Genomic DNA, 22,728 nt, shown 5'->3' with positions numbered 1-22,728 from the left:
AATTAAGCTTTCCCACCTCTGAGGGTAATCTGACCGGCCTGTAGTTGTTAGGCTTATCCTCACTCCTTTTTCTGAACAAGGGAGTAACATTGCTGCTCTTCAGTCCTCTGGCATCAACGTTGGATCTAATGCAGGGGCACCAGATGATTATGATCACTGTCCCTGCAATTTCGTCTTCTACTTCCCTCGAAATCCAAGAATGCATCCCATCTGGTCCTGATGACTTAAATGAGCAAAATTTAACCAATATCTCCACGCCATGCCATTAATTTATAACATATTCCCTGTCTCAACTATTTCCCTCCTCTCTTTTACTTTGGAAGCACTCTCTTCCCCAGTGAAGATGGATGCAAAGTATCATTTGTACTTTAACAGTGCCCTCGGCCTCTATGTGCAACTTCTATTTTTGTCCTTGTTCGACCCCACTTCTCCAAGTACAAGTCTTTTACTACTTATATGCCTATTCATATTTATCAGTTATCTTTTCTCATACTGTTTTTGCTCTTATTTTTCAGTGCCTTTGTTTTGTAATCAGCATAGTTCTCACTGGTATTTACAAACTGACTCTTGTCATATACCTTTTCCTTGCTTCATCTTCCTCTGTATTTCTTTCGCCATCCATGGAGCTCAGAATTTCTTTCTTTGACCCTCACAAAACCTTTTGTAGAATGATACGCATCAAAATATTTTTCATTGAAGATTGCTCCACAGTTTTGTAAGCACTTGAGTCCAACTGCTAAGATAAAGGGTTGATGTTTCACTGGAAGGTACAAGGTTTACACAGACACTATTTTTGGAAATTCATTTGCAATTTTAAAGCATAGCTATATATCTGATGCAGACATGAGAGACAAGGCTATAGCTTGAACTGAAAGTAATAAGCAAATAAACTATCAGATTAGGCTCCAACACAGCAGTTTCTTGCAGTGTACAAATTTTTCCTGTGAATCAACCCAGGTTGCAGTAATAACAAGAGGAATAAAATATCCCAAGGACAAATCTCAAAATAAGGTTTAACAGAGAAATATGAAAAACTGTACTCCAGTTAATCCTCTATTGAATGTTATACCTTAAACATCTGATTCAGTAAATCATTACATTCACCAATTCACAATCGCAACCCAAATTGTCGACTATCCCTCTACCTCCACAGATGCTGCTTAACCTGCTGAGTTCTTCCTGCAGTTTGTTTTTTTGCTTAAATTATTACATCTAGTTCTAGTATAATTTCGCTTTTGATTGCAATTACTGTGCCTTACACACTGTGGAGGCAACAACAGGAGGAGAAAGTGAAAGATAAAGAACAAGCAACCATTTTGCTAAACTTCTACTAGATACACAAAGTACATTCTGCACTGCAGGTTTGCTGGTTAAATTGGAAGCAAGATTTGTTTAGTTCTGATGAACAACATGGAAGGTGATGAATATCTTGAGCTATTAAAATCAAGCAACCATACCTTATGTAAGTAAGAAACAAATCTGAAGCCTTTATTTACAAAAAGGTTTAAAAACAAATAATACCTTGTTTTTCCACATAATTGCTTTAAAAAAAGGTCCATTAAGTTACAGTTCTGTAACATAATGAAAGAACAGAACACATTAATTACATTGTAGTCACACAGGTCGGGAGATTTTGACCTTTTCCCAAGCTCTGAAATCTAATAACTGAATTTTGCAACATGCAATTGATGGTTCCAGGCAAGTACCAACTATTCAGTAAAGGTCTTCCTCCGCAGCTGCTCTACAGGCATGCAGGATACAATGCATAAGACTCAATAATATATTACATGGAGTTTACAGCTCATATATAATGTACTAAAGGGGTTGCATAGCAAGTCATGCTGCATCAAAACCAGCATCACTCTCAGCTGATATACCTATGCAATGCTACTTATGGAATTGCAATACTGTAAAAAGACAGTATGCCCTTGCAAAGGTTTTTAAAAAAAAAATCAACTTTTTTTGATCATACAAAAGTAAAATGGTAAATAAAACAGAAATACTTCAATGTTTTTGAATTTTTATCAATACCAGTCATGAGTAGTAACATGTTTTGAAAGCCCTAACATAGAATGACTATCAATGTTTCACAATCATGTCTGGCCTCGCACCAACAATTGTCTCTCTCTCCATCATCAAGGGCTTGAAGCTCTGTAGACTAGCAAACCAAATCACCAAAAAGGTTTTTAACCAGTTCCCAACTACACCACTAGGTACGGTAATCACTCTGGGGAAAACCCTATTTTCTTTTTAATGTATGCTTCCTGCCACCAGCTGATCCACAGAAATAATGCAACCATCAGCAAAAAGAGGCGTTGAAGCCTAGTTGGAAGGCAAGCTGAACATAAAAACCCTGACTAAAATGACATCAGAAGACAAAAATTGTTGTACTCTGTTATGAAAAAGGAACTGGTCAGAGAAAATCTTGAAGTTAAAAATTTCATGCATGCTAGACAGTGCTTTTTCATTTTTTCTCTGCAATAACTTTGGAGGAAGCCTGGCTTTGGTGTAACTGAAATGCTCCTGAACTGTTGTAATAATTGCTGCCACTGAGAATGAAAATATTTTTTGTAATAAAGCAGAGCTTGAAAAAATCTCAGAACATTCTTCCGTTGGAAAAAAAGGCTGTTGTGCCATAAACAACATCGCATCATGTACATAATCTGACACTAATGACATCAGTGCTAAACTGTGTTAAGTATAAATTCTGTTTTTTTTAAAAACTGAAATTAAACTGATTCAAGTTTTATTTTATTACAACAACGCAGTCAGAATGTACAAACAGATGTGGTAGCTGTAGCACAATGTGTGTGAGATGCTGGTTTTGGTTCAGCTAGCTGCACTTCTGATATGTCAGACTGTGTGTACGGGAAACGTTCCCAGAAGAAAAAAAGATGTTAACAGGAAAAAATGTAAGGCAACACTTACAGACTTCCTTTTTCAACTGCAGCAAATACAAGAGCTTCAGTAAAATTGTTTGTTACCACAAACCAGTAGTGGAGACGCTGTCACACTAAGCCAGCAGGCACAGAAAATCCACAAACAGTAACTCAATGGTGTGTAGTTCAAGTTTCTGGGCTTTCTTATCTCATTCGTGAGAACAAGCAGCAAAATTCCCATAAAATAGAGGAACCAGTCACTCTCTAAAGTGCAAATTTGATGGTCCACAATCCTGAATAGCTAAAATTCCTGTTATCTTTATTTTAAGTGCCACATATTAGATTGGAACGACATATAACCAGATTATACATTTTAGATGCTTTCAGAAAGAAGAGAGGAAAATAACTGTTTGAAAATTCATTCAGGTGGTTATTTTCCCACTTTTTCAAGCAATTTGTGAAAAAAATTTCTGTACTACAAATAGCTGGGCGAATTATACTTACAATGAATTTCTTTGCCAAGGCCAGAATGCCCATGATATTGGCACAAATCTAGTGAACAGACGGAACAGGGAAAGGAAAAAAACCTGAAGGTCTGAGAAAGCCAGACGCAAGATAAAAATCAGATCCAGTATATGTGGCCCAAAAAATTAATCTCCCCATTTCAGGTCAAGGCTGCTGTTTATTAGCTTCTTCTTCATATGCATTCCCCGTGCCATTCTGAACATATGATGAGCCGGAGCCAAGACCATACAGATGGCCACAGTATTTGGCATCATCAATGTGATCCTCAAAGAACATCTGAAGGGAAAGAAAAGATAAAACTAATCAAAAATTATGAAAATTCACTATAAGAGTGAAAGGTTCTTCAATACTTAATGCTTTACTTGATCTATTTTTGCTTAGAAGCTTGAAAGTACTGTGGTCGGATTAACTGTTTAAGATCAACAAGCTTTTAATTTTTCATCAGCTACTGTTTGGCCTCATTAACCTGGTCACAGCTCAATAATCATTGTCCTGTTTTTTTTTGATTGCTCTTTAGAAAAGCCAATTAAAATTTGCTTTGAAAAATGTTTCTCTCAATATTATAACATGCAGAATCAATCACTAAAAAATTAACCTACTGTACAATTCCAACATGATTTACATATATTCTGTGCTAATGAAACTAGAATAATCCTAAAGCTGTCACCAAAAATAGATTTTTGTTCAAGAACCAGATATGTTGCAAATTGTAACTTCAGAACTGCAGATCAACATTAACAAAGACAGCAATTTATCTATTTTTATAAATTTCTATCTGACATCCACCTAAAGCAGCTGAAAACAGAAATTTGCGACAAATGATTGGCAGCCGTGCTGAGGGCTCCTGCCACAAGGACATGAAGATGTGACAGATACCTTACCTTAAAGATAATGATCATCACTGCCTCAAGCAAAAAACAAACTGCTGGAGGAACTCGGTGGATCAAGCAGCATCTGTGGGGGCAAAGGGATGGTTGACGTTTCAGGTCAAGAGTTTCTCCAGCAGTTTGTGTTTTGCTCCAGACTACAGCATCTGCAGAATCTTGTGTTATCATTGTCTTGAGATCTACTATGGCTTATATTCTGTAGTAATACTCATGCCAATTTATTAAAGTGAAATTGGACTGCAGCTTACAACATCAGCACAGTGGTTAAACCTGGAAATGTGGAAGTCTTTCCACTGAGTTCTACAAGTTTCACTCTAAAAGTATCTTGCCTAGAAACTCAGCATTCACATAAAGGAGACCATAAATTTCTAGAGCCCACTAGATAGCTACTACAGACAACAGAATGTTTTTAAAGTGATAATGCATACCTCTCGCATTTTGAAGAAGGCCATTCCTGTTAATAGTGAATCTGAACCTGCTTGATGCTGTGGCCCAATTCGCTCCAACTCCAATTGTTCAGCTACTTCCTGCAAACCACCCTGGACAAGCAAATCTCATTTAGGCACATTATATAATATATGCACTACTTAAAATTATAAATGGGAACTGGGGTAATGGGGAGAAACAAATAACAACATGGAAATACTCTACTAAACTAATATCAGTAATGGTCCACAAACAGTAACTCAATAGCAATGAAGAAGTCATCTACCTGAAACAGTAACTCCACATCTCTCTCCACAAATGCTATCTGACCCTGCTGAGTTTTTCCCAGCATTTTTGCTTGCTTTTCAGTAATATAAAATTCTTATAACTGCACCATAATAATTGACCTATTCCAGTCCATTAGAATCACATTGCATTTTTTTCAAATTTATTTACTGAGCCAATATACAAAATGCACAAAAATTCATTTATAAGGTGTTGAAAGTCTGATTGTCCTATAAGTTTCAGAATATAATTAACAATATTTGTGCGATCAGTTGTCTCAAAATGCCGTGATAGTGATTTACTGTACTAACCACTATTACTGTTGCATTGGGCAACTGTGTTTCAGGAAAACATCATCTTCTCAAGCAGATGATGGAGTGCAACTTAATGATGCAGCTAAAACTTTGATATCAGCTATAATTATAAGAAGAAAGGTAATTCCAAGATTTGTCAACTGTCCTTTGGTAGTAGGTCAATATTCCATTTGGAAGTACATTTTCTGACTGATGGTAGTCCATTTATAATCCAGATACTAAGAACCAGCTCAATTTTCATCAGCAAAGGTTTTGTACTTAAAAAAAAACAATAGTGTCATAAAGTCACACAGCACGGAAAGAGGCTGTTCGGCCTAACTTGTCCATGCCAACCAAGGTGTTTATCTGAGCAAGCCATTTGCTTGCATTTGGCCCATATCCCTCTTAAACCTTTTCTATCCATGTAAATAAATAGTGGAAATAAACAAGGCTGTTAGCTTCTAATAAAAAAAATGATTAATGTTGACTGTTGCCTATTTCTCTTCAAGATGCCATCAGATATGCTTATATTCAGATTTTTCTGGAATACTTCAGCTTTCCGAAATCTGTTTCTTTTTACCTCCCTTATAACTTTCCCAAATGTTCACACATGTTCAGTTTTTAAGTATTAGGTTATGATTGCTGAAGCATTCAATGATGTGGCAAGTCTGAACTTACACTATTGTGATTAACTCTACCTTATTATGTACTGTGTGAGTTTAATATCACTTTTATACAAGAAAGAACACATTAGCAGTCAGGGTCTTTGTGATGAAGCAAACATAAAAGAATTTAACACTGACAAAGTTTGGACATATACTGTAGATTTCTTGGTATATATTTCTAAATTTATTCTTCATTGACCATATTCTTGAAACACATTTCGACAACAAACTGACTTCTCATAAAGTGCAAAGACTATATTTCTACAGCATTGAAAATCTTTAAATATAACAAAAACTTATGACTCATATTTTGATTAAATTACAGAAATACCTTGAGATTTTTGCAGCTTTTCATGAGGTATTTCACATCATAAATTACAGGGAAGAACAACCTTAAGATCTCAAAGAAGTCTGGTTCTTCTTCAGGTAGGTTCGAATTGGTGAGTATTTTGATCAAGTAGCCAAAGTCATACCCACTGCAATGAAACCACACTCAGTTACAAAACCTTGTCTTCAGTGTTAGGACATTTGACAATGCATTAGCAGTACTGTACTTTGCAAATATTCAACAACTTCCTGCTCTATGATGGTCTAGGCATATTACTTGTATCACTTGATGCTGATTTTAGAGTCTTACAAGCACAGGTTGCCCTCCCACAAACAGAAATTGATAGGCAAGGGAAGGAAGTGGATGTTTTTCTCTTAGAATAATTTATAAGGTCTTAAATGCTATCAAACTTTCAGTATTGTCAGAAAATGTTTCTTCACATCAAAAGAGTTAGAAGTGTGGAATTCTCTCCCATAAAAAGCAGTAGATGCTAATTCAATTCATACTTTTACATTAGTGATGATATAGAACCAGATTAGGATGATGGACAGTGAATGTCGCAACAGATTTGAGGGACTGGATGACTCACTCCTGTTCCTATGTTCCTTCATATACAGTATTCAAAATAACCACTGACATGACAGTGTTCTTGGCCTCAAAATATAGAAAGGGCGTGTGGTTCATCCACAAAAGAAATCCCAGAGAAAGGAACATGGTGATTTGTTCTGTAGACTCAAGACTTGAATGGTTTTTTTTATCTTCTCACCTCTCATGAAGTTTCAAATTACAAAACAGAAAGTGAAATCAAATTATTTTGAACAATACACTTTAGAATGTTTGATATTCATTACAACTTATAATATTCTAAAATGTTATGTTACTGAAAGGATCTTCTGGATCATAAAATGGAATTAATAAAACCTGTTCAGACAAAATTTACTGTGAACTCTAATGTAAAAATTGTCAAAGTTGAGTTTAACTTTTAACATTTCCTAAATATTACATCACTGGTCAGTACAAGGTTCTTTCATTACACTGCATTGCCTCACCCCCTTTTTAATCTTTCCCAGATCTCACTACCCTTCCAGTTCTGGTGGCTTGTGCATATCTCTACAATTGGTAGCTGTTGCCTAGGCCCCAAGTTCTGGAATTACCTCCCTATGCTTTTTCATCATAATATCTATCACCACCACCCCACCCCCACCCCCACCCCCTCACTTAAGTGTCTCCTTAAAATCTCTCTTTGACCAAATTTTGGATTATCAATCCCAATATCCATTTACATGACTCAGTGTGAAATTTTGATTGAGTGAAGTGTCTTGTGAAATCTTATCTTTTCTTTATTAAGTTCCCCAGTGGAATGGGATAACCAGCTCAGGGACTAGGGGATCCAGAATCAAATGCAGACTTATAGCTAAAAGATTCATCTGATTAAACAGTAATTGACTGAAGCAAGAAAAAAAATAAGTGGTAACAAAATAGGAAAAATTGCTGATCTCAATAGAAGAGGAATTGATTAGTGGATGATTCAGCATGTTGACTAAGTTATCAAATGTATTAATTTCTCCTAATATTGAATTCTTTTAGCTATCGTGGAAATTACTGATGGTTACATAGCTAGCAGGAACAAGTTTTAATAAGTGGTGAATGTGGATCTGAAAGATACATGATCTAAATACTGAACTTAGAATTGATACGTCTGAACTTTCAATTATCAGATGCAATGTGAGGGAGACAAATAAGGTATTTTTTGGGGGTTAACTGATACAGTTTGAATATAATTGTTAACTTAAATGTCTGTGCTTCTCTAGTGTGTTAAGTGCTTTAATTCCTTTTTACTTTTCAAAAGGAATAGTACACCAGTACCTTGCTTAACATGCAGGATATGTTCAAATAAATGAGCAAGTTTACAGAATGAACACTGAAAGAGGTCTTTGGATCACTGTGTATGGAGCAGTGTATTACTGACAATGGAAGGCAGGGCTTTGTGCTAGCTCCCTGGCACAACAGCACCCAGCCCAGGTGAATATCTTTTAAGGCACAGTTGGGAGTTGGGGGTGGGGGTGTTGGAGATGGTAAAAGATACATACCAGTGAGTCTTCAAACTGGAAGTTCAAGAGTGCTACATCAAATCAGCCCCCTCTGGATGGTAGCGCTAACTGGGGTACCAGTGTGTTGATTTAACTGGGTTTTTTGGATCTATTCACAAAAGTCAAAGCTCTTAGACAGTTTTAGTTGCCGGTAAGTCAAGGGCCATGTTTATGCCAGCTGTCAAAGCTGAGCAGGGCTTCAACAATCAGAAGCTGGCTTCGGCAACCAAATTGCTGCTGACATTGTAGAGTTAGTGGCAGGTTCCAAAGTCTACAACGGACGTGATATTCATTATGAGATAAATCCATGAGAAATGTATGGAACAGCATCAACCACTGCACATGGTCTTGACTGATCCCACAAAAATAATAGACTTCATCATCCAGAATTATTATGGAGGACCCTTCACAAATTTGGCTGTCATCTAAAATTTGTGATCATGCTCCATCTGCTCCACAATGACATACAAGCAGTGACCTTCACAACAGATCCAACATTGACCCAATGTGAGTAAAGACTGTAATCAAGCAATGCTGCATCATAGCACCAACTTTCTATTCTACTCACTGCAATACTTTAGTTCACTTCTAAAAAGCTTATACTTTGGTAGGGTTAATCTACAGGGTGAGTGGGAAACTGATCAACTTTTGTTGCCCTTCACTGCAGAACACAAATCACTCTAACCTCAGTTAACAAGTCACAAATACAGGTGACACTTGCCTCCTCACACATGTCCCAAGTGCCAAACCATCACTGAAGCATACAAGAGGATAGGTCTCACATGTGTAAGAAGTCAAAATTCGGCCACAACCCTAACCCCTCCACAAAATAATGCCCTGATAGTCAAGATCTACAATCAGACCCTGGTCAACATGGATCATTTCCCATAACCTTTGAGCAACCTATAGCAATCACAGATGTAGATGATGAGCTGTGTCCTCCATACAGAATTCGGCTGCCTGGCGGAAAGACCAGGATCTCAAACTCAGCATCAAACTCATGTTATTCAAAGCATCAGTGATGCCCTCTCTCGTAGATGCATTGGAGATATAAGTAACCTATAATAGGCACCTCAAAGCACTAAAATACCATCATTAACAATGCCTCTGCAAAATCCTCCAAATCGTCTGACAGGATAAGCAAACCAATGTCAGCAAACTCTCCCAGGACCACAGCTCTAATACCAAGGCTCTGATCAGGCTCAGAAAGCTCTGAATAATGGCCACATGAACTGCATGCCTGATACAAGATTCCCAAAACAGGAATTCTACTCCAAGCTCCATCGTGGCAAATGATTCCAGAAAAAAAATTTAAACCATTTCCCACCTGTCCTGTAGATTAATTCTTCTCCAACAGGAAGGTTATTAAAGATGAGGCAATGTACTAAAATAAGATTAAGAGGGTTGCTGCAATGATATACCACTGCTTGACCCAAATCTGTACTAGGATTGAATGTCCTCAAAGCCTCCTTGAAAAATATTGCAACATCCTCAACAACTGGTAAACAAGGCACCAAGCACTACAAATACATACGGCAAGTCTGTGGATCCTGCATTGGACTCATTTACCACCTCAGAACAGTGGAGGAGGCACGTCATCTTCAATTCTCTCGTGTATTCAAAATCACCCATCTACTATTTAATCCAATTTACACTCATCCAAATAGAAATCTTTGTAAACCTTGATGAACTTTAACTCACCTGTGGAATGAAAGCCACTTGACACCTTCACATAATACTACACCAGATGTCATAAGAACTTCTGCAAAATACATTGTATCAATTCCTTCCTCCTCATGTTTTTTAAACTGGATACCAGAAGTTGTAAGAAGCTCTATTGAGTCTTGAGCATACATATCCTCCCTAAAATAAACGGGAAACTTTTAAGCAGAGAAACAATCATATGCAAGACTACCAGATTCAGTATATTTCATAACTAGTACAGTGAATTATCAAAATTGTGTCTTTTCTTTAAACGATATATGTACATAGTTTTAAATTACGACAATTATTTTTACTTTCTACCACAACTTTCATCTATTAACTTTTTTTTAAACCTGTTGGTGCAAATTTAATGACGTTTAGCACTGGTCAAAATCTAAGTTAATTGTATAATCTTTTCATACCAAACTAGCCCCAGGCACACTAACCATGATCAATTAGTTACTGATCTTCATGAAGTGAGACATGAGACAATGGTCAATATATTTTTCACCACTGTCTACCAGGAAATTCCATAATCTACATTCAAGAACATTTCCAACACAATTTTCAGCAACAAACATTGAGAAAGCAGATCCTGCCCTAATTTTTAGATGTCTATTGAAAGACTTTACAAATGTAATAATCTTTAAAAATGAATGTTTGGAAAAGGGCTTTAATCCATTTATCAAAGTAATTCTCTGAATTCTTTATTAAAAATTACCAAAGTGAGTTTTTGTGTATACATTAATTTTTTCTCACTGTAATGACAGACTATTTCCATTCCTTGATAAAATGAACATGTTGGTTTGACTTAAATATGTGCCTGAGAAAAAACTGTAAAGAATTCTAATCTACCTGTATTTATGGCTGTATATTGCATACAACTGTTCATATACGTGTAAGTTCCCTTAACTTTGCTAATCAGTCTGCATCATCAAGGTAACAGTTCTCGCTCCCTCAGTAAAGCAGCCAACATAATCAAAGACCCCACCCACCTCGGCCAGTCTCACTTCATCCCCCCCCCCCCCCATCAGGCAGAAGATACAAAAGCCTGAAAGCACGTACTACCAGGCTCAAGGACAGCTTCTATCCCGCTGTTATAAGACTATTGAATGGTTCCTTAATACGATAAAGATGGACTCTTGACCTCACAATCTACCTTGTTATGACCTTGCACCTTATTGTCTCCCCAATCACCATAATCATGCTGTTTCAATTAAATGCTAATGTATAACAATTTCAGTTTCCTTTTTCCACACCATGACTTAATATCCACAAACTGATTCAATGATTTTTGCCCCTTGATAAGGTTCCATCCAAGTCTGAGTTTCCTATTGCTTGTTCATGATTTGATTGTCAGATGTGGCAAGAATAAACTAAAATTCAGCCAAAATGGAATTTTTTCTGCCTATTCCCAACCCTCCCCTTCATTGTCTTGACAGTGAGTGAGCAATGACGATTGTTTAGAAAAATTACATTCTGTTATGTCACATTCTACTCAGAGTTTTGTTAACTTTAAAAATATATATTGATAACCAATCACAGGGACGAAATAATACTGTGCTTTAATCAGAAAGTAATAAAAAGCCTCTTTACAAAAACTGGTTATTACTAAGTGTGCCATGACCAGCCTTTCGAAGCACTTCATAACATTGGATGTCAGAGACACCGGGTGGTAGTCATTAAGGCACATTAGCTTATTTTTCTTAAGTACCGGGATGATAGTGGTCTTCTTAAAGTAGGTGGGAACCTCAGATTGAAGCAGGGAGAGGTTAAATGTGTCTGCAAATACCTCCATTGACTCTGTCTACACTTCTCACTCCCTCAGTAAGGCAGCCAACATAATCAAAGACCTCACCCACCTCGGACATTTTCTCTTCTTCCCCCCCCAATCAGGCAGAAGATACAAAAGCCTGAAAGCGCGTACCACCAGGCTCAAGGACAGCTTCTAACCTGCTGCTATAAGACTATTGAATGGTTCCCTAGTACGATAAAGATGGACTCTTGACCTCACAACCTACCTTATGACCTTGCACCTTATTGTCTACCTGCACTGCACTTTCTCTGTAACTGTAATAGTATTTATTCTGCTTTCTGTTATTGTTTTCCCTTGTATTACCTCAATGCACTGTTGTAATGAAATGATCTGTATGTATGGCATACAAAATAAAATTTTTCACTGTACCTCAGTACATGTGATGATAATAAACCAATTTATCAATTTAAGTAACAGATCCATTGATGTACTTACGTAAGATTAAATTTGAAATTAAATTGCCATGTGGAGGTCCCTGGAGGGTACTCGCCCTGCTCATTTACAAATGTTAGCCCCAGCTGTATAATCTTCAGCAAATCCACATTACAGCGCAACAGTTGATACTGATAGTCTGCATTGCTTCTGAATTCTCCAATCGGCCGTGCTACGACACCTGGAAATTCTGTGTCCTGGAAAGTTTGTTTAAAAATAAAATCAAAAATAAAAAGTCTAAGTGGTTGTTAGAGCTTTGAAATCAACAAATAATCCTCGACCCAGAAACAGAACACCACATTTAAAAGTAGTGTACATTGCAGCAGAAATTATCATAAGACAAGTCGCTGTATCATATTTTACTAAACAAAACAATTAAGGTAAGATAGACATAAGATAAGATATCTTTATTAGTCACATGTACATCGAAACACACAGTGAAATGCATCTTTTGCACAGAGTGTTCTGGGGGCAGCCCGCAAGTGTCGCCACGCTTCTGGCACCAACATAGCATGCCTACAACTTCCTAACCTGTACGTCTTTGGAATGTGGGAGGAAACTGGAGCACCTGGAGGAAACCCACGAAGACAAGGGGAGAACGTACAAACTCCTTACAAACAGTGGCCAGAATTGAACCCGGATCACTGGTGCTGTAACAGCATTACGCTAATCACTACACTACCGTGCCTGCCCCTACACTACTGTAATGTATGAGCCTCTGCTTTCCAACTTCTTTTCTCTTCAGCAACTTGTTAGGAGACTCCCTGGCTGTAGCAGATAAATATAGTATATATAGTTTAAAATTCTGAAAATGTATTCTGTATAAAGATTCATCTGTACATTTTAATGATTGTAATGTTTTATGACATTCACCTCAATAAGCAAAGTTCAAAATCAGCTTTTACTCAAGCAGAACTTTGATTTCATTCTCAATATTAACCAGAATTATTGGTTGGTAATAATTCCCAACTGTCCTAGCAGCTGAATTTCTGGTACTGAAAAACTTGTGTTTCAATGCTGATGAACTAATAGAGCTAGCTGGTAAATGCAGTTGAAAAAAATCATGATTTATTTTCTGTCCTTCTATTTATTCCTGTTACTGTTGCTTTACAAACAGGGCATTTGACCATTATATCTACATTGCTCACCACCCACAGCTTAAAGAATACAAATATCTACACATATTAATACTTGGATCAATCAAATTAATAGGGCTAACTTGGGACACTATAGTTTCTTCAAAATCATAGAAACAATCAAACTTTCCTACACACATTTTAAGTGAACAGATGAAGCTGTCCATTTCCTTTTATTTATTTCTGCTCAACAGTAAAATTCTGCTATATACAAGCTAAAGTGACAAATAGCATGCATAAATTGTATATTTGATACAATTCTTCTGCATATTTCCCTTGAAAAAAGTATACTTTTACCACAATCCTAAATATATACACTAAATTTAAAGACAAAACAATTAATTCTTGAATAGATTCAGGTGCCTGAGGGCATGTACCACCAGACTTAAGGACAGCTTCTACCCCCACTGTGAGAAGACTATTGAACGTTCCTTTATACAATGAGATGGACTATGACCTCACGATCTACCTTGTTGTGACCTTGCACCTTATTGCACTGCACTTTCTCTGTAGCTGTGACACTTTACTCTGTACTGTTACTGTTTTTACCTGTACTACATCAATGCACTTTGTACTAACTCAATGTAACTGCACTGTGTAATGAATTGACCTGTACGATCGGTTTGTAAGACAAGCTTTTCACTGTACCTCGGTACAAGTGACAATAATAAACCAATACCTATATTTATCTGCTAATGAACATGGAAATATATGTTAAATGTTAAGCTCTATGCATCAAAAGAGAATGCAAGTGCTGCCCAGTGCAGTGAGACTTTAAGCAGAATGTTAAAAAACTTTTGAAAGCCTCAAGAAACTAACTGGGGTAAAATCAGGTTATAACAGTAGAGAATAAAATGAGTCATGTGGCAATTAATACAAGGTCATGCACTTATGTGATTTCTTCAATCCAGTTTACACAATCTGATTAAGAAAATATCAGCTGACAACTGCTCAAAAATGATTAGTCAACAACTGTTGTCACATGACTACCCTTCATCCAATTTCTTGGCAAATATCCACTGTTTTTAAATGTCTCATCGGCTGATGATCAAGTGCTGCAGCAGTTCTGATAAATAAACCTAATTTGCTTGTTGTCTCCAGAGATGAAGGCTAACCTATTTAGTGTCTTCAGCATTCCAGTTTTGGTTTCAGATTTACAAGTAATAGTAGTATTTTATTCTTTTTTAAAATCAGTCACTGGCTGGGCAGAAGAGGGTAAAATTATCTCAGCATCCTTTAAATAAAACTATAAAATAGAAAACCAAAACTTCACCAATGCGAGATGGGAAAATAAAACTATAAATGACCTTTGATCAATAACAATCTTGACATCCAGATCTGCACATAGATATGGATTACATCCGCCCCTGTCGATCCCCGCCAAGCTATTTTTTTTTGCTTAGTTAAACCAAACCCACTCCCCAACCCCACAGGAGCCCTGAATACCTGCAGGTTTTCCTTGGTTCTCAACTACTTCCACTATTGTTCTAAGCTCATCTCATCAGTGAGAGTCACTGTTTACTCTTTGATACATTCATCACTGAACCATTTGCCACTTCACTTCTTTTCCAGATCCCAAATGGCATTTTCAGCAATTATTTCTGCTCAGGTGCTTTCTCCCTCTTTCAAAAGTAGCATGGTCATCTCCAGGTGCCCCGGTTTCCTCCCACATTCCAAAGACGTACAGGTTAGGAAGTTGTGGGCATGTTACGTTGATGCCGGAAGCGTGGCGACACTTGACGGCTGCCCCCAGAACACTCTACGCAAAAGATGCATTTCACTGTGTGTTTCCATGTACATGTGACAAATAAAAGATACCTTATCTTATCAACCTTCATCAGAAACCTAGCTTGGATGTTTCTATCCTTGCAAGCTATCCATACCATCTCCAAATATTTTAATTCTCAAAAGCTCTGGAGCCATTTCTGGTGAGTCCTCTCTCGCAACTCCCTACTTAAATCACTACAATCAGTTTTCTACTTCTCTCAAACTTTACCTCTGAGCAAAATCAAAAACAATGTTTTGTCTGACAGTATCATGCTAAATTATGTCAGACTCCATGGTCTTTCACAAGATAGACCAAATGTGAATAAACAAAACCAACTTCCTAGTGCAATTTTAAAAGGGCAGAAGTAGTGAGACCTTGAAGTACATATATACCGACCCTTTCAGTCAAATTGGGAAATATGTTAAAAAAAACTTGGCTTTATTTGTGCAGGAATAGAGTGCAAAATCAGGGATGTTAGACTTAAATCTTTATAAAGCTGTGGCTTGGCCTCAGATAAGAATATTGTGTTCACATCTTTGCATCAAAAATTAGGGGCATAATAAATTATGCACAATATTCTTGGAATTTTTTTTGCCAGACTGACAATCTGAAACAGGGCCACTTAAACAAGCACTTTAGTCTTGAATGTCCTCAGAGATTCTCATCTTTGTCATTCTAATTGCACTGATTTACACTGGGAAATCTGGTTGCTGAACCTGATGTTGGTTCAATTGACAAGAAATGAGTCCAAGAGAAAAAGGCACATTTCAGGTAATTTAACATGTCTTTGAATTGATTGAGTTAACTTAAATATATATAACTGACAACTTTAAAAACACGAATAATTTGAATATATTTAAGCATGTTAATTATGATTTATAAAATTATATTTAAAAAATATTCATTTCAATAGTTTTTTATTTTTAAACGTTTATAAATACCGGAAAGATTCAATGTCCTTATTACAGTTTTTGATAGCCAGTAACTCTGGGTGGTGTGGCTTATCAAGTTCTCAAAGCATTTCTAGGTGTGGGACATTTTTTGGCAGGAAGGCCATGCGCTGCATAGGGCCTCACCTATAGAGTTGTTTTTGGGGATCAGTTGTTGCAAATAACCTGGGAAGCAAAGGAAGAGGAAAAATAATATACAGGCATTCCTCGATTTATGAATTTTCACCTTTACACCATCAACTCCTTGGGGTGTGTGTCTTCAATTTACAAATCAGCACACCACTCTCTTATCAAAGGATTAAACTGTACCAAAACACCCACAATGGATCTCATCAAGCCATTCTGATTTACAAAATTTGACTTAAATATTTTCCCATTAAACATCCCTTTCGCAACAGCTGGAGATTTCCAGCAGTGGGATGGGCGATATTCTGGAACATATTATCATTATAAAGGAGGAGATACATGATTTCTTAGTGGACATCAGGTCCCAGGGCCTGATGAAATGTATCCCAAGTTGCCACGGGAAACAAGAATGGAGATAGCTGGGGCCCTGACAGAGATCTTTAAATCTTCGTTGGCCACTGGTGAAGTGCCAGAAGACTGCAGAACAGTAAATATCATTCCTTTATTCAAAGACAAGCAACAGGGATAAGTAGGGCAGTAACCCTTACATCGGTGGTAGGGCAGTTATGGAAAAAATTCTGAGGGACAAAATCATTCTGCACTTAGAAAAGCAGGGATTAATCAAGGATGGTCAGCATAACTTTGCTGGTGGAAGATCCTATCTGACCAATTTCACTGGGTTTTGTTTGAAGATGTAACTAAGTATATAGATAAGCATAGTCCAATTGATGTAGTCTGCATGGACTTTACCACACGGAAGACTGGTCTGAAAAGTCACAGCCCATGGAATTCATGGTAATTTGGATCCATATTTGGCTCGGTAATAGGAGACAGAGTGTGATGGTGGTTATTTTTGTGATAAGAAGCCTGTAACCAGTGGTGTACCAGAAGGATCAGTGCTGGGACCTTTGCTGTTTGTTATATACATTTATAACTTGGATGTTAATGAAGAAGATATGATTAGTAAGTTTGCAGATGGCCCAAAAATTGGTGGGATTGTTGATAGTGGGGAGGATAGTCTCAGGCTATAGAAAGGTATTGATCAGCTGGTAAGTCGAGTAACGGAGCAATGCAATGGTACATGAAATTTAATCCTTGATGGATGTGAAGTGATGCATTCTGGGAGATCAAGTAAGGGTAGAATGGACACAGTCAATGGCTGGGCACTAGGGAGTATTGAGAAACACAGGGACTTTGGTGTACAAGTCCAACAATCCCTGAAGTTAGTAGCTCTGGTAAGAAAGGGTGGTAAAGACATCCAGGATGCCAGTGTTCATTAGCTGGGGCAAAGAATATAATAACAGGGAATTTGTGGAACAGATTTTTAATAACAAATAAGACATTTGTGAGATCACATCTGGAATAGTGTGTGCAGTTTTGGTCATCACAGTATAGGAAGGACATGATTGCTCTGATGAGATGTGCAGACGAGATTCATTACGATGTTGCCTGGGATGGAGTGTCACAGTTATAAGGAAAGATTAGATAGGCTGGGTTTGTTTTCCTTGGACTGGAGAAGACCGAGGGGAAACGCGAAAGAGGCATACATAATTATCAGGGGCCTAGATAAGGTAGACAGTAGTAAACTTTTCCCATTGCAAAAGTGTCTGTAACCAGAGGGCACAAGTTTAAGGTAAGGAATAAGAAATTTAGAGGGGATATAAAGAAGATTTTTTTCACTCAGAGGGTGGGTGGAATTTGGAATGCTCTGCCTGAGAGAGTGATGGAGGCCAAGACTCTCACAACATTTAACAAGTATCTAGATGAGCATTTGTATCACCAAGGCAGAGAAGACTATGGACCAAGTGCTGGTAAATGGGTATTAGTATAGATAGAACACCAAACAGAACAGCACAACACAGCAATGTGCCCTTCAGCCCACCATATCTGTGCTAACCATGATAGCATCATAACTAATCCCATCTGCCTGCATGTGGTCTGTATCCCTTTATTCTCTGGCTGTTCACGTGCCCAGCTAAATGCATCTTAACCTTTGCAACCATATCTGCTTCGACCACCTCCATAGTAATAACCCCATTTTAGGCTGCAAGTTGACAGAGGAAACTCCTCACTATTATAGACTGTCCAATGCTGCAGTTAATTCATTGTTTTATCTTGAATGATTTCATTCAATATTCATCTACGTACTTTAGATCAAATTACAAAATCATGTTGGTCCTCACTCACCAGTCCTTGAGGTGAGAATGTCCCAATCAATGTAGAAATTGAAATGTTCTCACCAGGGTGTTTAGATACCATTCGTTTAGACAAGAGTTCACATAAATACCTTCCCAAAATTACATTTATAATCTGATTTAGCCATGTTCGGACTGACAGTATAAAGTAATCAGCATTTTAAACCTGCACACTGAAAAAAATTAAAGCAGACTTACTTTCTTAGAAAGAAATAACCACCTCCAAATATAAATTGCAAAGTAAAGACAGAACTCAAAGCAACAGATTTTTCAGAATTGAACAGAAAATTACCCAAGACCATTAGTTCTGTTTTACTATAAAGATAGCCTGAATTTTATTTCAGTAACAATAGTAAAATTGTTAGTGTTCACAGCACCATTCCATGAAACTGACAGTAGCTCTAGGATTTCTGCACAAGGTTTCGTACAAAAATCCAGAACTTGCTCACAATAATTCAATCCTCATCCACAAACTATGATTTTACCTCCCCAACATGATCAAGGAAAAATTGATTGAACTAATGTAAATTTTAGATAATTATAAACCTTCGAGGTAAAGTGAATTTTCTTTTGTTGCACAAGGTGCAAGTTTCACTAATCGGTGTCTTCCCAAGCTATAATAACAGCTTAGCATGCCAGGAGGCCCTAAAAAGCTAACTACATGTACACTACTCCCTAGGTTACGCCAGGGTCCTATTCCCGTGAACAGTTTGTAATGTGAACAGTTTGCCAAGTCGGAAATGCAGCCCCAAACCAAGTTCCAACACGGCAGAAGATGCCCCACAGCAGCTGGCAAATCTATACTGCTGATCACCGAAACACTCGTTCATATGTACAGGCTTCACGAGTCGGGCATTCATAAGCGGAGAAGACCCTGTATTGTAATATCCTCAGGTGAATTTCAAAATATAAAAATATCGTATTTTATAAAATTCTAATCATTTATGCATTGTCCTGTATAAAGATTTAGGGCACCAATGCTCAATACAAGAGGGCATGGCTTTAAGGTAATGGGTAGGAAGTTCAAGGGAGATGTCAGAGGGAGGTTTGTCACCCAGAAAGTGGTTGGTGCATGGAATGCGCTGCTTGGGGTGGTGGTGGAGGCTGATATGTTGGTCAAGTTCAAGAGATTGTTAGATAAGCATATGGAGGAATTTAAGATAGAGGGATATGTGGGAGGAAGGGGCTAGACAGTCTTAGGTGTGGTTTGAAGGTCGGCACAACATGGTGGGCTGAAGGGCCTGTATTGTGTTGTATTGTTCTATATTTATGTTTAGAAAAAAATAAGAATTGCATTCTTTGCTTCTTAGTATACTTGTGAAATGTCAATGTGAACAAATGCTCAATCAACTCAATAACACAGCTGCTAGACAACGTGAATCATTTTCAACTCACTACAGACAGCAACAGGCACAGAAAAAGGGAAATTTTTGTTACAAAGTGTTAAATACATATGGGGAGTTATCTATTGCAGTCAGTGCAATAGCTTTGCTGTAAACTCTGGGCCTAAATACTTCACAAAATAATCTAAATTTAAACCTACCCCATTAAAGACTAAAGAAAAACAAAGTAACTGACTTACCATTGCAACATAGTTGAATTTCCGAATTACTTGACGTATTCTCTTCATCTCTTCATCCAGGTTACAAGCCCAGACCTCACAGATTCTTTGGCTGTGATCCACTGTTGCTGCTGGCATGTTGCCAAGTTCAACTAACCTTCATTAAAGCACTCCTCCTTCAGGTGGGATGGTTGTAGGCGAGGATGTCCAAATTTATTCTGTAAACTCCAGTCCCAATACTTGGCCATGGAACAAAAATGAAACTAATTTTGAATGCAGAAAAATGAAACAGGACTTCAGCAATAGCACAAAATCTTAAATAATACCTTTAAGTTTCTGAAATTCTTTGCTCAGCACGGGAAAATAAAGTGTTTTAGAATGCTGAAAGCAAATTTTTGCTCTTTTATAAAGCAAAACACCAAATAAAATGGAGGAATAACTTGTTGAAGACTTTAGTAATGCACAATTCCATTGCATTGTAATAATATCAGGTGCATTGCTGTAAGACAAAAAGGCCAGATAAAATTTTGCCATGTAGCAAAAAAAGTCAGCTTTTGTGCTTTTTTTTAAAAAAAAAGTTACTTGCATGTAACAGACATCCCAAGGTATTCCACAGAACATAATCAAACAAACTTCAAGCACAAACCAAAGGAGAAAGTATTAGGAGAATTTAATTAAAAGTCCAAGTGATGACTCTTTAAGAAAGAGAGCAGGCACAAAGGCAGAGTGTTCTGGAAATGAAATTTTGGTGCGTTAGGCTTAGGTGACTGAAGACATGCCCATCGATTAAAATAGGATTGCACCATCGACCAGAGCTGGAGGAACATAGTGTATTGCAAGTCACAGAAAGTAATAGGATAGGGATAGACAAAACCCCTTTTACACATAAAAGAATTTTATATCAGCAACACAGTATTGGATGGGATGAAGTTACTAGAGGGTGGACAATATAAGAACAACCAGGAGCACTACAATGTTCAAATCAAACATGACAAAGCAATGAGATAGGGTCAGCTGCAAGTGGGCTAAAACAGAGATGAATGCAATTATATTGTGGAGACTGAAGCAGGTCATCTTTGTAATGGATACCCAACAGCATTAAGAGTCCCTTCAGCACACAGACCAAAAGTTTCACAAAATGGTCATACCACAGAAGGAGGCAATCCAACAAGCCACACTCCCTGACCCTCTCCCCATTGCCCTGCAAATTGTTTCCTTTCAGTCCATCAACGTCCAAGCAAGAACAATTAGTGATGTACAATAAATGCTGGGTTTGCTGGCATCATCAACAGTTTATGAACACAAATGTGGAAAACAGTGATTTCAAATTCACACAGAACAAATTCCTGGAAGGAAAATGTTTACAAATACATGAGCAACTCAGCAAGTGACCCTTCAGCAAAATATCAGAATGGAATAGTAAAATTTTAGCATTAACTTCATTTGAAACTTGATTTAACATTCAGAAGTTGCAAAACAACCAAGCTTGAAACAAAAACTTTGTAATAATTAAGCATGGATGCAATGAAAGATCCAATACAGCTTCAAAATATTATCAAACCAAAACAATGAATTTGGGGATGTGTCCACACAAGAAAAATAATTTAGAAAGCACATATTTCAAATATATTCCAAATTACTTTGTTACAGCAAAACTGTCAAAAACAAGATTTTTCTAAAAGTTTCAATGTACGAGGATTCATCTCATTTGAAATCATTACTATATAATTAGTTCCCGATTTCACAAGGTGCTTAGAAGTACCAATAGGATATTAATAAGTTTAACTTCTTGATATAATAGTTAAACAGCCAAATACCTTCCAAATTAGTTGAGAAATCAATAAATAAAAACAAACAAGTCGCACAGTTACACAGGCACTGTACCTACTGAGACTCGGGTGGGAGGAATCATTACGATAAATAACTGGAGATTTTGGACACAAAATCTTCAGTACTGAACATTTTTCAAAGTGCTTCTATGGAGCTGAATTTAATCTTTAGTCGTCATCAAACTGAGTAGTGTAAATTAATGTTTATTTCGATAACTGATCAATTGTCATCCACCAAATTCTGGTCTCTTGCTTTAAGTGTTGAGCGTGGATGTATGATGCTTTAAACCTCAGGAGGTGTTGCTTATTTTAAGAGCACATCGCACCCAATCTTTCTGCCTCGCATAGTAAACTTTGTTGTACAATTCGTACCCAGTATATTGGAGTCAAGTGTGTACCCGCGAAAGCCCACAGGCATTTTTGACCCCCCTTGAGTATATTTAATAACAAACTAACGTTAAAAAAGGGTCCGATTTTTTAAAGAAAGATTGTTTGATATAATTTCTGAGATCCGTGGTCAGGGAAGAGAAAACTCGGTTTGTTTCAGAAGGACCTGAACATCACAAACAAAAAATACCAGGACCTCTAGTGATTGTGAACACAAATTTATAAAAGAGTTGCCGTCTGTAGGACGTTGGTTTTACCTGCGTCAGACGGGAGCGGGCTCTGAGAACTCTTTACCCATTAAAATACGAGCCCGTCTCCTCACTGCCTCAGTACCCCGCTCGCATCCTCCATTACAGCCACCGCGCAACGCCGACGTCACCGAATCGTGCGTATTAACCTTTCAACTTTACACGTTCTTTTATTTAAAAACACACAATTTCAATCAA

The 22,728-nt window shown here is 37.4% G+C and overlaps 1 protein-coding gene across 2 annotated transcripts; it reads right to left on the bottom strand.

The window, feature by feature from the left end:
• Positions 1-1,467: 1,467 nt before the first annotated feature.
• LOC127580628 (CCR4-NOT transcription complex subunit 7) lies at positions 1,468-22,670 on the bottom strand. 2 transcript variants are annotated; one of them, XM_052034291.1, is made up of 7 exons: positions 22,540-22,670; positions 20,088-20,305; positions 12,334-12,527; positions 10,080-10,241; positions 6,292-6,436; positions 4,720-4,830; positions 1,468-3,703 (listed from the first exon to the last, which is right to left on the bottom strand). In XM_052034291.1, the coding sequence occupies exons 2-7, from the start codon at positions 20,202-20,204 to the stop codon at positions 3,530-3,532; spliced, it is 903 nt and encodes a 300-aa protein (XP_051890251.1). In that variant the 5' UTR covers positions 20,205-20,305; positions 22,540-22,670; the 3' UTR covers positions 1,468-3,529. The 2 variants fall into 2 exon arrangements, with proteins under 2 accessions (XP_051890251.1, XP_051890261.1); XM_052034301.1 differs by having other exon boundaries at positions 1,468-3,680; positions 22,540-22,669.
• Between the last annotated feature and the right edge of the window lie 58 nt (positions 22,671-22,728).

This window comes from Pristis pectinata, chromosome 2, assembly GCF_009764475.1.
Source record: "Pristis pectinata isolate sPriPec2 chromosome 2, sPriPec2.1.pri, whole genome shotgun sequence".
Taxonomy (NCBI): Eukaryota; Metazoa; Chordata; class Chondrichthyes; order Rhinopristiformes; family Pristidae; genus Pristis; species Pristis pectinata.
Note: the sequence above shows the minus strand (reverse complement) of the source record. Positions and strands in the feature narration are given on the sequence as shown.

What these genes read in the sequence shown, in the direction of transcription:
- LOC127580628 (XM_052034291.1), bottom strand. Translation starts at nt 20,204, where the DNA reads ATGCCAGCAGCAACAGTGGATCACAGCCAAAGAATCTGTGAGGTCTGG. An exon ending in AATTTCAAATTTAATCTTAC is followed by an intron (nt 10,242 to 12,333) that starts GTAAGTACATCA and finishes CGTTTATTTTAG; the next exon opens with GGAGGATATGTATGCTCAAG. An exon ending in AAAGCTGCAAAAATCTCAAG is followed by an intron (nt 4,831 to 6,291) that starts GTATTTCTGTAA and finishes TTGCTTGTCCAG; the next exon opens with GGTGGTTTGCAGGAAGTAGC.